The following is a 19,669-nucleotide window of genomic DNA, read 5'->3' as shown; positions in this document are numbered from 1 at the left end:
AACAATGAACGATTTGAAAAATAGTTTTTTAAAAAATATTGCTTGTATCTCTTTAAAAAATGAGCGAAAAATATATTTATCGCGTACGAAAAATATTTAGATATTAATCATCGTTGATAATGAAAATATTTTTATTAACTAATTAGTTCAAGCAATTACCTTTAGCAAAAAAAAATTTCAAATATGCGAAACAAATGGAGTCTAAGAATACATTTGTTGGGTTGTTTAAAGAAAGTGGTTATCTTTTTCCTAGAAGCAGAAGTCATTTTTCACTAATCTAATTATTTTCAATCCATCAAAGATATTTTTCGTAAATCGATTAATTTAAAGTAAAAAAAAATTAAAGTAAAACAAAAATTGCAAGGAAAAATAAATTCCCTTGGAATATTAATTTGAAATATAAATTGACTCAACGTACAGCTCATCGTTGAGCAGGAGGAGGAGGGAGGCAGGCAGGCAAAGCCCATTAAAAGCCCCATTTCTTTTGTTTTTATCACCTGGTGAAAGACAAATTCAATTGTAATGACAAATAAAAAAGGGGAAAAAGAAAATAGGAAGAGGAAGACAAGAAACTCGAGACGATGGAACCGCACTGTCCTCCTAAATTCCCAAACATGGCCACCGAACCCTCCTTCCTCTCTCTCCACCTCCAAGGTAAGCATAGCAACAGCAAGCAACCCTTCGCCTCTATCTCTCTAGCTCTCGCTCATACCCAGCATAAATAGACGCTAAATGGGTCACACTCTCGCCACTAAAGTTTGCTCCTTTTCTTTTCTTCCTTTTGGATTTGAACAGTGACTTGAGGAGACCCAGAGGAGGAAGCGAAGGAAGAAGAAGGGGCCTTTTGAAATCTTGAAGAGGGCTGAGCTGAGTCGGAAGATCTAAGTCGAAAGGCTGAAAGGGGCGTTGAACGGTGGTGACATGAGCGGCGACGCGTCTGTCGGCGGAGGCGGCGGCGGAGTAGGAGGAGGAGGAGGAGGAGGGGGATGGCCGCCGTTCACGGCGGCCCAGTGGCAGGAGCTGGAGCACCAAGCCCTCATCTTCAAGTACCTGAAGGCGGGACGTACTGTGCCTCCTGATCTTCTCGCCCCCATCCACCGAAGCTTGGAGTCCATGTCTGCTAGGTTACTTCATTACCCCAGCTGTAAGCTAATTTTAACCTTTCCTTGACATTTTTTTTGGACATTTTTGTTTTTCTAGTCTGTTTATGTGGTATGTTGGCTGAGTATGTTTAAACCTTTATACGTGAGTTCTGATGTTTGCTCATATATATCCAAAATGATGGTGGGAATGTGAAACGCAAATTTTGATGCTGATTTTCGTGCTTTAGTTGGGTACACGATCATCCGGCAACAAATTACCGGAAGAATTTCTTTCCAGTTTCCATCATGCTTCGGGATTTAATTCCAAATGGGTTTTCATCCTTTGTATTTGCAAGGAGGAACTCATATCTGATGTGTTTTCCTTACATGACTTTGCTTTTTCGGTAATCAGCTTCACGTCTTTCAATTGGTTTATGAGTTAATATGACTGTTGTGGCAGATGGTATAACACGCAAAGTTCTAAGCTTTATAGCAAAAGCCCATCAACTCTTGAAGTTAAGTTTTGACGACAACTTTGTGTAGGGGATTGCCCCTTTTGGGGGTCAGAACTTTCCTTTTCAGTTTTTCCCTATCTCGCCTAAATTATTAACAAGATTTTCCTGTTACGTCCATCATGCTGGATGTGTGATTAATAGTTAGATGGTGTATATATATTTTACCTTGGGGCATATAGTGAAGTAATCAGAGTTTAGAAGACAGTAACTGTGAAGGCAGTCATTTCCAGCTCGCACCATCACGTGACTTTGCTTGAATGACCTGCTCACTCTTTTCTGGGACTGTTTTTCTGGTCGATTGCCATGCTATTTACAATTGTCGATGTTGCAGTTGGTTATTACTCCTTCTATGGGAAGAAAATAGACCCTGAACCAGGTAGATGTCGAAGGACAGATGGTAAGAAGTGGAGGTGCTCTAAAGATGCACACCCTGACTCTAAGTACTGTGAGCGGCACATGAACCGTGGCCGCTACCGTTCAAGAAAGCCTGTGGAATCACAAACTGTCTCTCAGACTCTGTCAACCGCCACATTAGACGTTGCTACCGGGAGCTCTAGTGGTGGCAGAAGCTTCCAGAATCTGCCTTCACAGTCCCTTTGTAATCCTGTGAACTTGTGCTTTGGAAGTGGCCTCTCGCAGTTGCAGGTGGAGACTTCACCATATGGGAATTTGAACAAGTACAGGTACGCTGTTCCATGTTCAAAACAAAGTAATTTAGGGTGACCTTTTGAGCTCTTTTGAGCTTCCTCGGGTTTTATTGAGAGCAGGAGGGATAATCTGGTCTCAGGACGAATGATTTGTGTAAATGTCTTTGGAAGCTTTCTCTGTATAGTTAAGCATGGACTTGAATGTCATGGCAATTCCATGTAATTTTTCTACACGGCATTCCTATTTGGGGTTCCGGTTTGCTAGGGGGAACATCGCTTCATTCAGGTGCTCGGATTCTCAACTTTTAGATCCCTTGATAACTAATAGTTAAACTTGGCATTCTTCTTAGTAGATCAAAGAAAGTGGAATTACGGCAGCAGTTCACTCCTTGCTTATCCTAAATCAGGGTGTATCAGGAGTGGAGTTACTATGTTTCTTTCCACGAAGCATGCCATTACCCAGCGGATCTGAAATGGATTATCTTTTGAATAAGTTAAAAAAAGAAAATCATTGTTACAAAATGGATACCAAATATTTAGCCAAGTACCATATCTAGATAATAAATGGCTATGAAACAAGAGTATGGTTCTACTTTACTGTTTTAAGAATAGCACCTCCTGATGATAGCCTTCTCTCTATCAAAGCCTCCAAAGAATGGAGGTGGTTTGGTGGGTTATTGTACTTCCATTTGTTTTTTTTTTTTTTTGGTGAAGATGTACTTCCATTTGTTTGCGTTAATATATCTAAGAAAATCTCTTGTAGTAATTAACATTTATGGCTACATGATTACCATGATTGGAATACAAGACCAATCAAGTGATATGACATTCAAACATAACACGATTGTGGAGCCTGCTGTCTGTGGCACAAACATGACACAATCCACAGAGATTATCGTGTGCCTTTTTTCTGCATATAATTGTGGATCAATATTGAGCGGTTCTTCTATCTACCACCTTAGAAAGTGACAAGGACCAAATTTTAGATGAGATCTCTTCGTTATTTCTTCCTATTTTAGGTGTAAATTTCTTTCGTGTTTCATTGTTCTTCATTATTTCCCCTGATCATTATTCTGTTTTTGTCACGGATGCAGTCACTATTGCTCTTCTGTTCATTTCTTTGCATGTATTTCTTTAAGTCTATGCGTACAGAACACATAGCGAGCCCCTTCAAATGTCAGTTAATCTTTCTATGCCAATCTGTTGCTTCTAAAAGCCACTAATCATGTACTTTTTTTTTCACATTGAAAGTGAACTCAAGCCTGGAGGAGATGCACGCAAATCCATGATGGGAGCGCCTGGGACTATAAAGATGAACTCTCTTTTAGACACCCATCATGCAGCATCTCAAGCACCTGCCGACCTCTTATCAGAAACAGGGAACAGCTCTCCTCTGCAAGAATTCGGCCGCTTGCCTTCTGATGCGACATCAAAGCAACAGAAACAACATCATTTCTTTGGCATGGATTTCAGCTCACCTGGTCCAGTGAAGCAAGAGCAGCAACCGGTTCAGCTCTTCTTTGATGACTGGTCAGAGACCAGAGAGAGGAGGTTCTTCTTTGATGGTCAAAGGTCTGACATGGTTTCTTTCTCCTCTGCTCAGTCGCATCCATCAGGGTACTCAGGCAGCAATCTCTCAGATTTGTCGAGAAGGGATGCATAATTGCCTATTTGTAAGTCCACTTTCATTTGTTACTTAATATCTTTTTCTGGCCATCTCTTCATCTACTTTTTCTTAACTATTCGATGAGCAGTTCAAGGTAGAGAAGAATAATTATAACCGAATTCACATTCTGTCCAGATCCTTTTTCTGCAACTATGTGCCGCCCTCAAAATGTTGGAATGGTATCTCAGCAACTCCTGCTTGGTTCAGATAAGATGTGTATTTTAATGTTGTTCAGCTCTGACAATGATGTCTCATCAACAATGTTGTACCGATCTTTTAGAAGTTAATTTCGCGCTCAAGTAGCGTCCCTGGAATAAACCATGTGTCTTGCGCAGACTGGAGATTTCATACTTCCAGTACAACAAGAGCTGATAAATTTGGGAATCTTTGATATTAACGATGTTGCACTTTGATGGTGCTGTTGTATTATGAATGAACATGTAGCTTATCTTGACATATTTGGTTTCTTTGTCTAATGACCGTAATGGCGTCGTACGAAGCACCATTCCGCCTGGACCTTATAATAGCAAAAGGTATGGGGTTATGAGGACTTTCTCTGTTAGTTTGTGCACTTGGGAAATCCGGCGTTAATGTCCTTTGCTCATAGAAGGATAATAAACCTGCATGCATGCTGCGTGTATGTGTCTGGAAATGTTTTAGAACTTCCAGTAATGAAAACATGAGAAGTTGTCTAGACCTTGTGTGAGAACGGAGATTTTGTGCCACAGGCGACTTTGTTCTATGCTGATGGGTAACGTATTGACAAACGTATTGATAAATGAATGGTATTTCGAATGTGCAATTTTGCGCCATTTGTGGTTTATGGATGGAGAGTTAAATCACGATATCGTGGACATTTTGCGTACAGATATCACTATTCATGATGGGAAGGTCACTTAGGCTTTTCGAGAAGTTAGCTGTTTGGTAGTCTCCTGCTGGTTCTAAGTCGCTACTTCGAGTTGTCTTTGAGAATTTGACTATGTCCACTAACACATCTTTCGAATTGGTCGGATTATTAGAGCTGGATGGTCGAATGCGACTGCCTTCACAAGGGCATAGATGGATTTCGAATCTTAATATCCGTGCAATAACGGCGCACTCTCTAGTGTTGGGAGTTTGGAAATCTACTCCCATTGGTTTTGCTCAATTCGAGGGAGTAGGAAGATGTCGCCTCGGTCGCGCAATTCAAGGCTCTAGGCGACGGAGGCGACGGAGGAGGGGGGAAGCTGAACGTATGAAGAATCATCCTAATCCTCAAGAATTATGTGGAAACGGTTCAATGATTCGCATGAAAATCAATCCTCAACAATTCAGGTATTTAGATCCAAGGTGTTTTTCCCGACATGCCACCCTCAATCAACAATTGCTTACCGTCTTCCATGCGGTATATCACAGTTTCACAATGCAGGCTGGCTACACGGACTATTCTCAGCTCAATCTCATTATCGATCTTCATGTCTTAGTCGATGGCAACTTGTTTAGAGTTAATAACCCTTCCAAGAAGAAGCCGACAACAAGAAAAATTGTGGAATCAACCTAAATACTTTGATTTCACCCAATCCTTACCGAGTTCAATTGGCAGAGAGAGATTCACAAAGTTCATTACTCAATAAGGCTGGCTTTACTTCATGGAGCTACTATCCTGCCTCAAAAGAGGTGGTTTGGATAAATGGCTTTAATATAGCACCTGCAACAAAGGTCAAGGTGTCTCATCCTTTCAAATTTATCGACGACTACCAATTAGTATCGCCGTTCCTCTTCTACCGTTTCTTGTCTCCCATCGATCCATTTAATCTCAAGGATGTGCATACTAGAAAGCTCGACCAAAGCTTTGCCTTCCAAATTTTCTGCAATTCCACTAGCTAACACATACAATCTTGCTGCTGCTCTTCGCTTCAGTTGTCACCCACTAACATGTACTTCAGAGTATACTAAAATGAATTGTCTGTGACCGTGAGCCTACAATAGAGTAGAAGACGATAATTAATCTCTTTTTTTCCCATCCATCATCAACCAGGATTATGTTTATGCATCTCAGCCATTGAAATAACTTATGCTGCAACAGGAACAATTAGATCCTTAAAGGAAAACGGGTGCTACTCGATTTAGCCTGTCTCATACTTGTTTTGACTATACCAATCAAATAATACTGATTTTCTAAGAAATTCGAAAACAAGGTGGCAAAAGTAGATCGTTGTTTGGACCATCTGATAAAAAGGGAAAAGAAGTTGATCCATTAATCTGTAACGCAAAATGAGAGAAGTCACTTGCACTTTAGATGCTAACCATTTCCACGGTATGTATGATTTTCTGCTGGGAGATCTCTAGGATATCAATCCTTCGAACCTGCAGGTGACATACACGAATCACTATGTAATCTTCTAACCACCTCAAAAATTGTGAAAAGGATGATAAAGGTCAAGTTGTTTAATGTTAGATCTGTCCACAGCATAGTAGTTGTAGTTAACACTTAGCAAGTCAGATCTGTCCACAGCATAGTAGTTTTAGTTAACACTTAGCAAGTCTCGTAATGTCAAAAACCCAAGCAGTTATTCCTTGCATTGGAATCAGTTTCTTTACATTTTGCTTACGTATCCACCCGCCTCCCGTAATGCAAGGCAGCCAGTTAGATCAAATTCCTTTTTGTCGACTGGTGAACTGTCAACCCTGTTTTCCGACATCAGCTGCACATTCATACCCGAATGCAGTTCAATTCAACAAAACAGCTAGGAAACTGCTGTTTATGAGTGCGATCGATGATTTAACCAAAAGCACTTCTTGTGTACAACTTGCCACAGTTAGACTTGCCATAGGAAAAGTAGGAAATGAATGAGAAATATAGAACTGCAAGCCAAGGAAAGCAATAGAACGGCAGATAGTTGACAAATAATTTGCCAAGGTGCGACACTGCGAGATATTGAAGTAGTTAAGGAGCACACGCCTCGATCTTGATAAGCTACAAGAATGCCATCTTTTATACATACCCTTACGAGGATGAACGAGTCGACTGCCAAATGCTCCGAGACATTTCCAGACATCCCCAGATTGTAACGGAAAATTCAGGTCAAACAAGTTGGATGTTGGTTGAAGAAAATGTTTTCTCCTAAAGCTAGACAGCTTTCTGTCAGCTTCTGTATGGAAGACCGAGATGTGTGGTGCAATATTCCAGCCACCCCCGGCAATGCTTTTCCTTGAAATGAGACCACCAAATTGGCCGAACTCTGAAGCAGTACTTCTAACTGCCGTAACTACTGTACAAATGGAGCAATAACAAAGTATCAGATACCGAAGTGAGAAAACCACCATTTTCTGGACATTTCCTTGACACTGAATTAAGCATTAAAAATCAGAAGTTCAAGACAAGCGAAACGCTTCAACATTTAACATTCACGCCACAGCCACCACTTTAGTCACATAACCCGAATATTAGAGGTTAACCAATGCGCACGATAGCATTTCCAATTTGAAAAAACTGTACCATTGTGCGGAACTTCAAAGAGGTAATTGGCAGGAAGACCGATGCCAAAGCCAGCCACAGTGAAGCCCACGCTAAACCCAACACCACAGCCAGCTCCGACATAGCCAATCACCTCAGGGCCAAAACCAGGACCCCATCCAACACCACATCCTAAACCAAATCCCATGCCCGAAAAGGCTCCAAAAGTTGGATGCACAGGGTTCCATCTTTCATATCTTCTCAACAACCCTTTAATGATCATTCCTACCTGCGAGTAAAAATGATTTACTTTCGTGAGAACTCGCTACCAAAACAGCATTAAGGTGAGATGGCAATTGCTTGACAGGTTGAACAACTTTGTGTTACATATTGAGACAGCAAATGTCAGGTCTCATATTTCCATAGGGTCTTTCTTTCCACTGGATGCTAAGCACAAAGGATAAGAAAGGTCGATAAAAAATATTCGCCGAACTGCAATTGGACTCCTGTATTTCTCTTATACTAAGCAAACTTGACGAGCAAGACTGAGGCAGTTTTTGCAGACATTGTAAATATGCTCCAAAGTCCAAAAGCACCTATCTTCAGCTCGCAAATGCTGAACTATGTCCTCAACCGAACTTTTCCACAAAGAAAGATGTCCCGCTCAATGCTTTTAAAAGAAAGAACTTCTAGTAGGACTGGATTCAAAAAGAACCCTTCGAAACTAATGAACGGCAAAAATGCTTAAGACAGATTCTGTGATAACCAACAAGTTATGAGGCCGGACAAGCTCTTTCATTCACAAAAACTCCCTATGACAATGGAACCCACCATCCTTGAACTGAACGTCGATCCTCCTCCCAGATTTTAGAATCATCATCGTCCTCACCCTTTCACCACCCCTCTCGATGCAAAATGCGCTAAGATATTACCAATCAGTTCAAACATGCAGCTGAGAAACCAACTGAATCCTTATTATTCATCGACAGGAACCCACAAAAGGCCATCCATGGCGAAACTGAACCGCGCCCGAAGCACCATTGATTCGAATTCAAGCATCAGGGAAGCGAAGTCGAACGAGAAAGAATCAAATGTGGACGACACGAACATGATGCGCTTAAAAGATAGACGTGAACCGGAATCAGAGACTTACTTACTGAGCGCCACATTACAGAACATTAATCCGTAAACACATCGCGATTACCGTCGAGGGCGTGTCTTCTTGGAAGCGCTTCAGTGAAGTACTGCCGCCCGATGCACGCGAAGGAACGGAGTTGAAAGTCTGGAATGGCCACTGCTCACAGGAAATGGATAAAATATTCCATGATCGTATAAAATATGATTTTCCGCAATTAATGTCATATTCGAATTAATCCTACATGGGCCTGGGCTTTATCGTGGTTGGGCCCAGACCTTATCCACGTACATGGGCCCACAGCACAAGGGCATAGAGATGATCAAGTGATGTATCGGTTCATATCGAGTCCCGCCTAATAATCAGGTACCTCCGTTTGGTCATTTGCTGATAAAAGGAAAATTAAAAAGCGTTAGTGGGACGTGAATTTTGCGTGAAATGAAAATTTGATTTGAACGTTATTCCTAAAAATGAGGGCGCCACTTGAATGAGTTACGAAACTATCGAGTTTGAATTCGTATCAATGATCTTGTTCTAATTAAAGTCGATGAAAGCTCGTTTGAAGTCATAGATGATCCACGATAGATCAGGCTTCCGAATCTAGTTTGAAGAGTGCGGTGGGAAATCATATCACACATTTGATTTGTTTAGATGGGTTTCGAGAATGAAATAGATGCGTTTGGTTATACCTTTTGAATAATTAGAGATGCAAATAAATCATCCACTCCTTCCTAGGATGGGCTTTAACTTCTTCCCTTCTTTTGTTTTTTTTTGGTTCGATCTTTCTATGTTTCGATGGTGAACATGTCATTAAGTAGGGCAAAGCTATCTTACATTGGTAAAGACAATATAACAAAAACATTCAGTACGAACCCCACGGGATAAAAACAATAAAGCCTGAAACAAAGTCACCCCAAAAAAAAAAGTTAAAAAGAAAAAGAAAATTTAGCAGTTCCCTCCCGTCAAGCAGTACCATCATCTCTTCCCCTTAGTCCTTTTTCCAGGGTCTTAAGCTGAAGATAATCTCAAGAACAATAATGGCGACGGAAGCTATCGCTTCACTTCCACCTACCAAAAACAAACGCATGAAAAATCAGTGGGTTGCGAAAATGCCATGCATGATGAATAAACCCTAAAAACAGCAAGGGGAGAAAGAAGAAAAAAACAAGGCAAAAAAGGCATACCAAGGAAACGTTTCAAAGCTCCGAAGAGAAGAACCTCACGTCCAAGGACGACCAGCCGTTTGGCGATTTCCTCCGCCAAGGAAAGAACGCTCTCGCTCCGGCAGAACGTCGTCATACCCGAGACCACCTTCCTCATCGTACTAACGACGCCTTCCACGAGCGCCTGAACCACCCTCTCCATCGTCGTCAGAGTGCTCTGTCTCTCTCTGTCTCTCTCTCTCTCTCTGCGTTTCGTTTAGGCTTTTCTGAAGCGGAATGAATGCATGCGAGAGGAGACGACGAGCGTGGTCCTGGTTGCGTTGTATATAAAGCGGATGGGTCGCGTGTCATTGGTTTCTGCAGTCGAAGGAGTTAATGACGATGGGAATGCGCGATGGAGAGGGATTGGGCGGTCTAGACGGTGCGTCGTTTTTGAATGCTCCGTCTTCCCACCATCGACGAGACTTTCCTTCGTTTGGTTGGATTTTGGAGTTACTTTCAAGCAACTTTGGCGCTGCCACAGGCAATGATAGGTGCTGAAGATGAAGCGATGGTGTATCCGTGTATGTACGCTACGCGCTGGACGGTCGCGTGCAGTGCCGCACGCTACTATAGTCCCTTCAATTCAACCCATCGCCCGATGCGGCCCCAAATCTTTCTTTTTCAAGATGGACAAAAAGCAAAGGAAATATGCTCCATGTTTGCTTGAATAAAAAATGCTTACAACACAATTTTGTGCTAATGCTGATATTTTAAACTTTAAATTGAGTAATCGTAATTTCGAATGATGAATGAAATTTACCTTTTGTCTGCTCTTAATAAGTGCTTTACTTAATTTAGCATAGATATGGAGTTTTTTTTTTTTTCATATGATGAGAGTCAAATTATCATGAAATACTCATGCTAAACTAATCATATATTTAGGTTCATGTAAAAAAAAAAAGTTCCATATTCAAACTTTAATTGTTGATTGGAACTCTTCAAAGAGGCTTGATTGGTGTTGAGTAATAAACATTCATATGCACATATACCTCGTATATATTACTTAGCTGGTTTCCTAATGATTTAGAATTTTGGAGTCAAGGCAAATCGGTCGCCAGTTCAAATTCCCGCACTCCCTCTTCATGTGTTCTTGTTAACTTATCGACATAATTGCCTCTACATCTTCTCTTGCATCATAGCAGATCGCCTTACATGAGGCGAGGTTTAAGTAATGTGCCATGTGCATAATATTTACAATCACGAGAAGAGGTGGTTAAGAATTGGGACAACATAAAGGTTTCGATATCAAGTCGAGCTAGGGTCCAGTATCGCTAATCTCATGTTAAGTAGAGCCCATTTTTTGGTTATGAATAACGCACACTTGCATACTTAACTTGGATTAAATTCAGTAATTTGTTGCTTTTTTGTTATTCTTGTTCGATCAATGAATTCGGATCCTTCAAAGCTTTCTGTCACGGTCACTTATATTCACTCAAGGAAAAAAAAAGTTGAAACAATGGTTAAAAAAATGAAAAAATATATGAAGTCTATCATTAAAATATTGTTTAAAAAGATAAAAGTAATTAATGGAGCCTATGTTGAGGATTCAAATAGAGATTTAAAAAGGTAAAAGTTGAGAAATTTAGAACAATAGTGATATCATTATTTGACTTTTCATAGCCATTAGAAATGCTAGAATGAGTATATTTTTTTATTTATTGCCACAATTTGAGAAAGAAATATGCTGACAATTTTCTGACAATTTTTTATCTACTGAAATTAACAGAATTTGTGAGCCTCAAAAATTAAATAAAAAATAATTAATAAATATTGTGGGGTCCATTTTTTTAAGAATTTGTGACCCGTAACATGTTGCTATTCTCAAAATCACCAAAAAACTGTTATATTAGTAAAGTCATTTGGGAAAAGGGCATGAATTAATAATCGAAAAAGGCGTATATTTACTCAAGATTATTGAGAATAAAAGGCCAAGGCGTATATTTACTCGAGTCATTAAATAATAATTGGAAAAAGAAAAGAAAAAAATGTGATCATACGTGTGTAGACTATGAATGACCAATGGAAATTATAATGAAACTATAAATATTTCTATACGAGTGCAACTGTAAACTCCGGATTTCAAACCGAAATAAAGATGGAATTATAAATCCGAGTATAAAACATCTTTCTCGATGTTTTTGAAAAGCCCGCCAGTAAACAGCCCCACTCCTCGGTGGGACGGGACAGAGAGAGACGGCGATCCGTCGATCAGTCGCGATGAGGAAGCGATCATCGTCCCGCAAGCAGAAAGCGTCGCCGTCACCGATGCCTTTGCTGCCGCTACCTCGCGACTCTCTGCAATCCATCTTCAACATCATCGCCACCGGATCGTTGCGGAAGTCCAAAACCAGAGGCCGCCACCACAGCAGAATCAACGGCGACAACGCCTCCGGCCCGACTCCGTCTCCGGCGAGCAAGAGCCTGACCTCGATCGGCGATCTCAAGGACTTTGCTTCCTCTCAGCTCGACGATCTCAAGCGCCGCCTCAATCGCTCGCATTCCGGGATCTCCAAGGAAGTCGAAGCCTCTCACTCCCACCTCCACAAGCGCTCCAAGGTTATTTCCTTTCTGCGGTTCCGATTATTTTAGTGCAGGAATTAAGTTTAGTAAATAGCAGTTGCTTGATGCTTGATGAGCTCTGGTTAAGAGTAAGTTGAAAATCCTCGACATGATGCATCAATGGAGCAAATCAGATGTATTATGCAAACCAGGCATACATTTAGCTGTGATTAGGGATTTTCTATTGGATGATGCGAATTAGGACCTCTTTTAGTAACTCGTGATTCATCCTTAGGTCTGTTGTTGTCTATTTCTACTTCCTATCACAGTCGTCAATATTGGCCTAACTTTTGTAGTCATAGTGAGTATGTTCCTAAGAAATAAGATCTGATTATGTCCGAGCATGATTTTCATTCGGATGCAAATCTTTTGAGTGAACTGTCGTCAAATCTGTTATGGATGCATTGTAGGCAAACTCTTTGAGGCAGTCCAGCATTTCTCTTGTACAATTTGACTATCATGAATCGAGGAAATGCGTCAACTGATCGTATCATTTACTTCCTTTAGGCAAATGGATCCAGTTGTTGGCTTATTCGGCTGCTTTGGCTTAGTGGTCTCAACCATGAATTTACGAATTACTTTCAGTTGTGTTTATGAAGTTCAGTAGTGACCAATGTTAATTTTATCACACATAAAAATTGAAAAAAGATCAAATGTTGATGTGTTAATGATCCTGAAAGAGTTGTGTTACCTGCTTGGTTTATCTTTCTATCAGTTGGAAGGACGCTCTTCGAGACCGTAATTCCATAAATTCTTCTGTCTTCTTGTCGTACTGAACTATGCCAGAAAGCTAATTGATTGATTTTGCCACTTTATATTGTGTTACATATTGAATGCGACAGATGCATGCCCAGGCAATTCAACAAGTCACGGATGAAGTGGACAAGGAGTATAAGAAGATATGTGGGCAGATGTATGAAAGTCGAAAAGCTATGAAGGTACTGATAATGCTACAGCAACTCCAATCCAATCTTATCCAGAAGTTTCTTGATATCGTTTCATAACTAAATGTGCAAACAAATGGTTCTCTTCAGGTGACGTTCGCGGAAGTCATGGAAGATGCTCAAACCAGCACATCTCACGGTATGATCATCCCGGGACCTGTCTCTTAGATTTCCTTTTACTTTGGAAAACCATCCTTATGTTGCTTATCTAAAGCAAGATCTGATATGCTCATGCAGAAAAGACTTAGTTTGTGTCATCATCTGAATCCGTTAAGAATGATCCCTCGAGGCTCAAACATTGAAATTCATAGCTCAGTCCCCCCATTGTGTAGTTTGCAAAATACTCAAGAGGATTCAAGCTGTATTCATGGTTTTGGTTTTCTGTAGAGCTTGTATGGCTCGGTTACCTGTTCAACGCATGGTAACATGTTTTTCCTGCATATGTGAGGCTTCTAGTCCAATTTGTAATGACATATAATGTACAGGAATAGATTCAACACTGATGATAGATTTGCTAGTTATATTTATGTGGCCATTGTGGAGTGCATTATACAATTTAAGGGAGGAACTAACATTTTCTCTGCTTTCAGTGTGCAAAACATCCATCCCGGAGCTTTCGCAGTCCTTTGATAAAGCCATTGATGTCCTCCGCAACCATCTTGGAGTTTCCACCAGTTAGTTGATACTCATCAACGCCATTCGCTTTGGTGAAGTCCATCCTCTACCCACTCACTGACGCCTTCTTGAGTGAATTGCTTTGAACAACTCTATTGCACAGCATTAGCATACATAGCAAAGCTGGAGCTTGTACCTGCTTTCGACTCACCAGCAATCCACATGTTGAATCTTCTTAAACAGGGCCCATTTCTTGATTTGACATATTTAGCATCTCTGTCGATGCACTCGTGTCATAACGAGCGAAACCCGATCTCTGTGCATTGCTTCTAGAGACAAATGCAGGACAGGACGCATGGAGCGAATTGCAGCACTGGAATGGAATCCTCCTCGTTGGTTAACGAGGGGTGATTTGGCTGGTATTTGGTAGATACAAATACCGAGAGCAAACTTCGCCCATTGAGATTTCTCACGCGTCCTAGATTGTTGAGCAACCGAACCAGTGCCGGTTTTTTTGTGGGATATAGATTGACCAGGCGCGGACTTGATGTTAGGGGGGGACTGTAAATCCATGAGAGTTGGTCTCTTCGATGCTGACTTCAGTTTTGACCCTAGGAAGGAATACATGGAAACCCAAGGCGATTAAGATTACATTTTTTTATTTTTTTGGCCTTTTTTGGGCCGAGGAAGGAACTTCGACTCCTGAAAAATCAAAGGTGGCTTTCTTAAGACGTTCCAGGAGAAAAAGAAAGAAAAATAATCTCTTAACTGAAAAAAGAGGATTGCTTTATCATATAGTAACACAATATATGAGTGTCGATTGGGCCAGATTGGGTTTGGGTACACAATTAAGCACAGAAGCTTCCAGGCCCATGTCGAAAGCAGCTGAAAATCTCTTACCTTATCTTCCTCTCTCTCTCTCTCTCTCTCTCTCAAGGAGCAATCGGAGGATTGGTGAAGAATTCTCATCAGGAAGAGAATCCAAGAAGCACGTCAAATGGCTTCCACTTCTATTTGCTGGGCAGCGAAGGTACTCAAAAGCCTCTCTCTCTTTCTCTTTCTCTCTCTCTCTCTCTCTCTCTCTTAACTTCCAGCGAAACTCTTCAATTTCGAAGGTAAAAAGAGAGAGAGAGAGAGAGAGACCAAAAGAGATTTTATCTACTTGCCCCGAGAATCCCCACACAGCTATTGCAGGTGTTAACTGGATGTGTCGAGCAAAGGAACTGAAAGAAATCGTTCGAGTCTCCATATTTGGGATCGCGGTCTTGGTTGTTGTTCTCAAACTCCCCCTCCCTGACTCTCTCTTAGAGCCTGACTTTCTTAGTATTCAAGTTCAACTGACTTTCTTAATGATCAACACCAGTCCCTCTTTATGGTTCGCTTTGTACCCTATCATCCTCCAACGTGTGGTTTGGCACTGCTAGCTAAGGGTAATTATTTTTAATCTGCCAGTAACTGTCTATGGGGATATTTCACTTCATTTTTTTCTCGGTTTCTTCTTTGATGTAGTAGATCAATCACACGAGAGAATAACTGTATTTAAACATCGAATCAGTGGGAACATATTGCATACATTTCCATACACCAGGTGTGAGTTGTCAAACATTCACATATACAACACCCGCGACTCGTGACATCCGTCATGCTTTAGAATGTGCTTGTTTGAATGAAAGAATTTTTCGCGAATTAGTTTTCTAAGCTTTTGCATGTTTGGTTTGCTTTGCTGAAAATGATTAGTTAATGGAAAATCATTTACGATCAATGGAAATTATTAATGCTTAAAATAAACAAAATGAATAAATCGGAAAAACATTTAGGGAAAATATTTTCCTTAAAAATAATTTCCATGGAAAGCATTTTCCTTTTGCAGTGAAGTTTCCTCCGAAATAAACACGCCCGTAATTGAGACTTAGTTCCTCTGCATCGGGCCCATTGTTAACATTTTATCTCCAGGGACTATGGGTCATGTTGTGAAACTTTTCATTGAAAAAACTAGTGTTCATACTGATGAAAATCACTTCCACGTTCTGCCTTAGAACTCTGCCACGGTCTTTCAATTATGTCAGTGCTTCCTAGTTTGTCATGTGGAGTATCAATCTGGTCATTTAGAAACATGGTTCAAACCCTGAATGCTAACTGTTTTGATTGATTGATACCGACGAATCCATGATTGAACTCTACATGGTCCGGCAAACGCTTGGCTATGGCTATTTGCTGTTGCAGATTGATGGTTGCCGTGAACAATTCAATGCGATTCAGAAACCTTGCACTCTCCTAATAACCAACCGCTGGGACGAAGGACTAAAGATGGACAAACAAACATGTCAATTCCCAGGTTCCTTCGAAAAGCTGTCCTCAAGAGGAAATCACTCCCACGCACCACGTTTACACGCCGCCTTGAGGAGCCCAAAGGGCTTCGGACCCTCTCCGAAGAAAACCAAAAAGACGAAGAAACCAAACAGAGAATACGATAGTGACGAGGACGAGGATGAGGACGATGAAGATAATGATCAAGAGGACGCGAGAGACCAAGGTGTAATACCCGAAGTAGTGACCAACAGGATGATGAACCGGATGGCGATCTCAGTCGGAGCCCCGCTCTTCATCGGGCTCTTGTTCTTTCCATTCTTCTACTACCTCAAGGTGGGGCTCAAGATTGATGTGCCCACTTGGGTGCCTTTCATTGTATCCTTCTTCTTCTTTGGGTCAGCTCTTCTGGGCGTGAGCTATGGCATTGTGTCCTCCAGTTGGGACCCTCTCAGGGAAGGCTCTCTCTTGGGATGGAATGAGGCCCAGAAGAATTGGCCCGTGTTTTGGCAGTCTCTCTGGGGAGGTAGGTCTGGGAAAAAGTAGGGAGTTAAAGAGGTAGTTTTGCCTGGAGGCTAAGGTCTTTTGCTTTGCTCCTCTTTTTTTTGTGTGTAATGTTAGCGTCACCAAGTAACTATCCTGATCTAAGTTTCTAGTCTCTTTCACATTTTTTGCTTTTTGGCCCATTGTGTTCTTCTCTTGGAAATCTTTTGGTTTCCACTGTGCTTTTTCCGCAGAGTAGATACTAGGATGGAAACTGAGTAGCGAATCAAAAGCGATGCATTACTGCTTCATTATACGAAAAGCTGCTGAAAGTTGCACGCTTGCTACGTCTTTTACTGCTACTGCTTCCTTACCCTCTCTCTTATTAGACATCCGGATACGTGGTCCCCGTTCTCTTTTGCTGTCGCTTATTGCTATGTATGGAGAAATTCTTAGGTGCATTATTTTGGGTATACAGAGGACTCATAATTGCGGCTGTTAGGTCGTGTGTTGTCGACGCGGGATTGACCATCACCGGGCGATGATCCGAGTGGGATCATGAGGTGAGGAAAGTGCGTTTGTTTGTTGGCCCGGATCGCCCGTAATTACTCGGTCTCAAGGTGTCTCAAATGCATTTTTTTAGCCGGGGCTAAAGTTATTCATACCATAAATTTTGAAATCGAGCTGCCATTTATAAGTATGCATGCATAACACGAGCTTACGCCGTGGTCGAATAAACTTTTGTGCGACTACGGTGAAGATTATTATTACCTCATCGTTGCGCATGCAACTTCCGAATGATTTGTTTGCGTAATCAAGTGAACAAACATTTCGTATGAGTTGGATCAAAGATGGAATAATCATTCTCTCATATGACATAATACTCGGAAAAACAATGCATTTTCATGGTAAGAGCATGCAACAAATATATGCATGTCTAAGGTAGATCGGCGAGGGGCCGTAGCCCTTGCCTAGGGATTGGTGGAGGTCGCTGGCCCTCAGCCAGTGGTCAATGACCTCACCAGCTCTTTGAACCAAAAAGGAAAAGAAAAGAAAGAAAAGAAAAAGGAAAATAATAAATAAATCCCACATCAGCGCCGGCCATGCCACGTGGGACGGCCGGCATCTACATCAGCGAATTCTTGTCAAAATTGGTAAAATGGACTCAATTGGCAAAACGTGAAAAGGTCTAGACTCAATTAACAAAATTAAAAAGTTTATGATTGAATTGATAAAAATGTAATAGATTTAGGATTTTTTAGGCAATTTTCCCACTAAAAAATATAAGCACAACAATATGTCATAAATAAATACAATTACAAAGCATGAAGAGTTGCCGGGCTGTGATGATTATGTTGGCCTTCGTATATTGTGACCTTGATCGAGGGGTCTTGGAACCATCTCTCGACTCGCTTCTTCACCGTACATCCTTGGCTAGTGAACCTGTAGTAAGTTACGCAAACTGTTGACGAATTCGAAGGGCTTAGTCGGGGTCACGAAGAATCGTAGCATCTATTATGAAATCTCATTCTAATAATTTCCCAACAAGCGATTTAGTCCGGCTTGTGCTAATGTACCTAGCTAGGCGCCTTAGTTCTTCTCATAGAGTTTCTAGATTTAACCTCAATGAACAAATCATTACAAAAATAAAGAGGCTCACGTCCACTGGTGTCACGAGTCGGAGTCTCATGAGCCAGCCGATTGACCACATGGCTCGGGTGAACCACAAGACTTGAAGTGTCTTGGACTCTATGATTTTCTTGAATCCTTTAGGATATTCTTAGGGGTGGACGATATGGTAAATGTACCGTATTCTAGAATTCTCCATTTAATGCCGGTAGTTGTTGGATGGGGATACGCAACCTCAACCATTAGATGTAGAGTTGATCAACATGAGTCATTGAGAGACTTCTTATATAAATAGGGGAGCTCTCTCCCTCATTTTTATGTTTGTATTTAGTCCCCCAAATTGATACAAACCCAAATTCATCCTTTTTCTCTACTCTTTATAGATTTTTTTTTTGTTGAATTTCTCACCTGTCACCACCTCCCACAAGCAAATAAACAGAAATTATCATTTGTATGTATGTATGTAAGTATGTATGTATGTATATATGTATATTAAAAAAATACCAATTAAATAAAGTTAAATTAAAAATATGTTTATGAACTTCCTACACATTGGACAATGAACGTGGGAATGTGGTGATTCTCTACAGCGCCAACACTTTGGTTTCTTTTACCGGCCTAGATGCCAGCAACCATGAGGAGGTTGCCGCGCTCTTCAAAACTGAAAACAAAAGTCTCTATTTAAATAATTTATCACTCATTCTGACAACCTATACACTCCACCCATCTCTTCAACCACGAAAACAAAAAGCACCATTAGCCATGTCTTTGGATGCATGCCTTCAAGAGGCCAACAACGCATTCTAGGCAGCGGGCAATGAACATCAGGCTACCGTAAGAAAATAGCAACACAAGTGAGTATGTACAAATCTATAGTCCAAAATATTCTTTTCTTTTCTTTTTTTGCTCTCATGTTTATCTTCTTTATTTACAAATCTATCTTCTTCGTTTTCAGGTGGAACGAACTGGAAGATGCTACGGTAATGCATGATACTGCTGAAATGGCTTTGAACGAGATAGTTCCATTAATCCAAGTAATGCAAATGTTCATTCTCCATACTCTAGAGTAGATGAGATCCTTTACACGTTGCCGCGCGATCGCGGCTACCTCAAACGGTTGAGCTCTTTATGATCGCTAGCAAGCAAACTCTCCGAACAATGTGCCAAACACTGATTGATGTTGGATTTAGGTCGGCCGGGCAGTCATACCAACTTCCCAACCCTCTTCCGAGCCCTTTAGACTCTAGGTGTGTTAGCTCATGATGTGTTACTTTTCTTTCTTTCTTTCTTTCTTTTCGTGTAAGGTCTGTCAGTAATTCAGTTTCTTGAATAATGTTATTGGATGCCTGCTGTGGTTGCAAGAGAGGACTAGAGTGACAATTAAATTCAAATTTTATAATGTGGTGAATTTCATTCCATCGTGTGTGATACTTTAAAAGTAGAGAT

The 19,669-nt window shown here is 40.9% G+C and overlaps 4 protein-coding genes across 11 annotated transcripts; 3 read left to right on the top strand and 1 right to left on the bottom strand.

Annotated features, from left to right (window-relative positions):
• Nucleotides 1-528: 528 nt before the first annotated feature.
• Nucleotides 529-4,386, top strand: LOC115744448 (growth-regulating factor 4-like). The gene is made up of 5 exons (XM_030679632.2): nt 529-654; nt 796-1,144; nt 1,929-2,280; nt 3,496-3,917; nt 4,046-4,386. The coding sequence occupies exons 2-4, from the start codon at nt 922-924 to the stop codon at nt 3,905-3,907; spliced, it is 987 nt and encodes a 328-aa protein (XP_030535492.1). The 5' UTR covers nt 529-654; nt 796-921; the 3' UTR covers nt 3,908-3,917; nt 4,046-4,386.
• A 1,047-nt stretch (nt 4,387-5,433) lies between these two features.
• Nucleotides 5,434-8,665, bottom strand: LOC115744406 (cadmium-induced protein AS8). 7 transcript variants are annotated; one of them, XM_030679569.2, is made up of 5 exons: nt 8,514-8,661; nt 7,389-7,635; nt 6,895-7,161; nt 6,197-6,256; nt 5,434-5,869 (listed from the first exon to the last, which is right to left on the bottom strand). In XM_030679569.2, the coding sequence occupies exons 1-4, from the start codon at nt 8,523-8,525 to the stop codon at nt 6,243-6,245; spliced, it is 540 nt and encodes a 179-aa protein (XP_030535429.2). In that variant the 5' UTR covers nt 8,526-8,661; the 3' UTR covers nt 5,434-5,869; nt 6,197-6,242. The 7 variants fall into 7 exon arrangements, with proteins under 7 accessions (XP_030535429.2, XP_048141720.1, XP_048141719.1 ...); XM_048285763.1 differs by lacking the exons at nt 5,434-5,869; nt 6,197-6,256 and adding an exon at nt 6,422-6,594 and having other exon boundaries at nt 8,500-8,665; XM_048285762.1 differs by lacking the exons at nt 5,434-5,869; nt 6,197-6,256 and adding an exon at nt 6,422-6,594 and having other exon boundaries at nt 6,895-7,158; nt 8,514-8,665.
• Nucleotides 8,666-11,829: 3,164 nt separating this feature from the next.
• On the top strand, nt 11,830-14,205 carry LOC115744408. The gene is made up of 4 exons (XM_030679571.2): nt 11,830-12,242; nt 13,088-13,183; nt 13,280-13,328; nt 13,780-14,205. The coding sequence occupies exons 1-4, from the start codon at nt 11,904-11,906 to the stop codon at nt 13,866-13,868; spliced, it is 573 nt and encodes a 190-aa protein (XP_030535431.2). The 5' UTR covers nt 11,830-11,903; the 3' UTR covers nt 13,869-14,205.
• A 467-nt stretch (nt 14,206-14,672) lies between these two features.
• LOC115744407 (protein PAM68, chloroplastic) lies at nt 14,673-16,789 on the top strand. 2 transcript variants are annotated; one of them, XM_030679570.2, is made up of 2 exons: nt 14,673-14,834; nt 16,028-16,789. In XM_030679570.2, the coding sequence occupies exons 1-2, from the start codon at nt 14,802-14,804 to the stop codon at nt 16,655-16,657; spliced, it is 663 nt and encodes a 220-aa protein (XP_030535430.1). In that variant the 5' UTR covers nt 14,673-14,801; the 3' UTR covers nt 16,658-16,789. The 2 variants fall into 2 exon arrangements, with proteins under 2 accessions (XP_030535430.1, XP_048141145.1); XM_048285188.1 differs by having other exon boundaries at nt 14,703-14,837; nt 15,959-16,789.
• Nucleotides 16,790-19,669: the final 2,880 nt, after the last annotated feature.

Source organism: Rhodamnia argentea, chromosome 9, assembly GCF_020921035.1.
Source record: "Rhodamnia argentea isolate NSW1041297 chromosome 9, ASM2092103v1, whole genome shotgun sequence".
Taxonomy (NCBI): domain Eukaryota; kingdom Viridiplantae; phylum Streptophyta; class Magnoliopsida; order Myrtales; family Myrtaceae; genus Rhodamnia; species Rhodamnia argentea.
This window is presented reverse-complemented; position numbering and strand designations above follow the sequence as displayed.

Bases quoted from the DNA above. Each gene is read 5' to 3' on its own strand.
- LOC115744448 (XM_030679632.2), top strand. From the start codon at position 922: ATGAGCGGCGACGCGTCTGTCGGCGGAGGCGGCGGCGGAGTAGGAGGA. The intron at 1,145-1,928 runs GTAAGCTAATTT...TCGATGTTGCAG, and splicing joins GTTACTTCATTACCCCAGCT to TTGGTTATTACTCCTTCTAT. The intron at 2,281-3,495 runs GTACGCTGTTCC...TCACATTGAAAG, and splicing joins GGGAATTTGAACAAGTACAG to TGAACTCAAGCCTGGAGGAG.
- LOC115744406 (XM_030679567.2), bottom strand. The intron at 7,162-7,388 runs GTACAGTTTTTT...CCATTTGTACAG, and splicing joins CTTTGAAGTTCCGCACAATG to TAGTTACGGCAGTTAGAAGT. The intron at 6,595-6,894 runs GTATGTATAAAA...ATGAATGTGCAG, and splicing joins ACTCGTTCATCCTCGTAAGG to CTGATGTCGGAAAACAGGGT.
- LOC115744408 (XM_030679571.2), top strand. From the start codon at position 11,904: ATGAGGAAGCGATCATCGTCCCGCAAGCAGAAAGCGTCGCCGTCACCG. The intron at 12,243-13,087 runs GTTATTTCCTTT...TGAATGCGACAG, and splicing joins ACCTCCACAAGCGCTCCAAG to ATGCATGCCCAGGCAATTCA. The intron at 13,329-13,779 runs GTATGATCATCC...CTCTGCTTTCAG, and splicing joins TCAAACCAGCACATCTCACG to TGTGCAAAACATCCATCCCG.
- LOC115744407 (XM_048285188.1), top strand. From the start codon at position 14,802: ATGGCTTCCACTTCTATTTGCTGGGCAGCGAAGGTA. The intron at 14,838-15,958 runs CTCAAAAGCCTC...TGATTGATTGAT, and splicing joins TTTGCTGGGCAGCGAAGGTA to ACCGACGAATCCATGATTGA.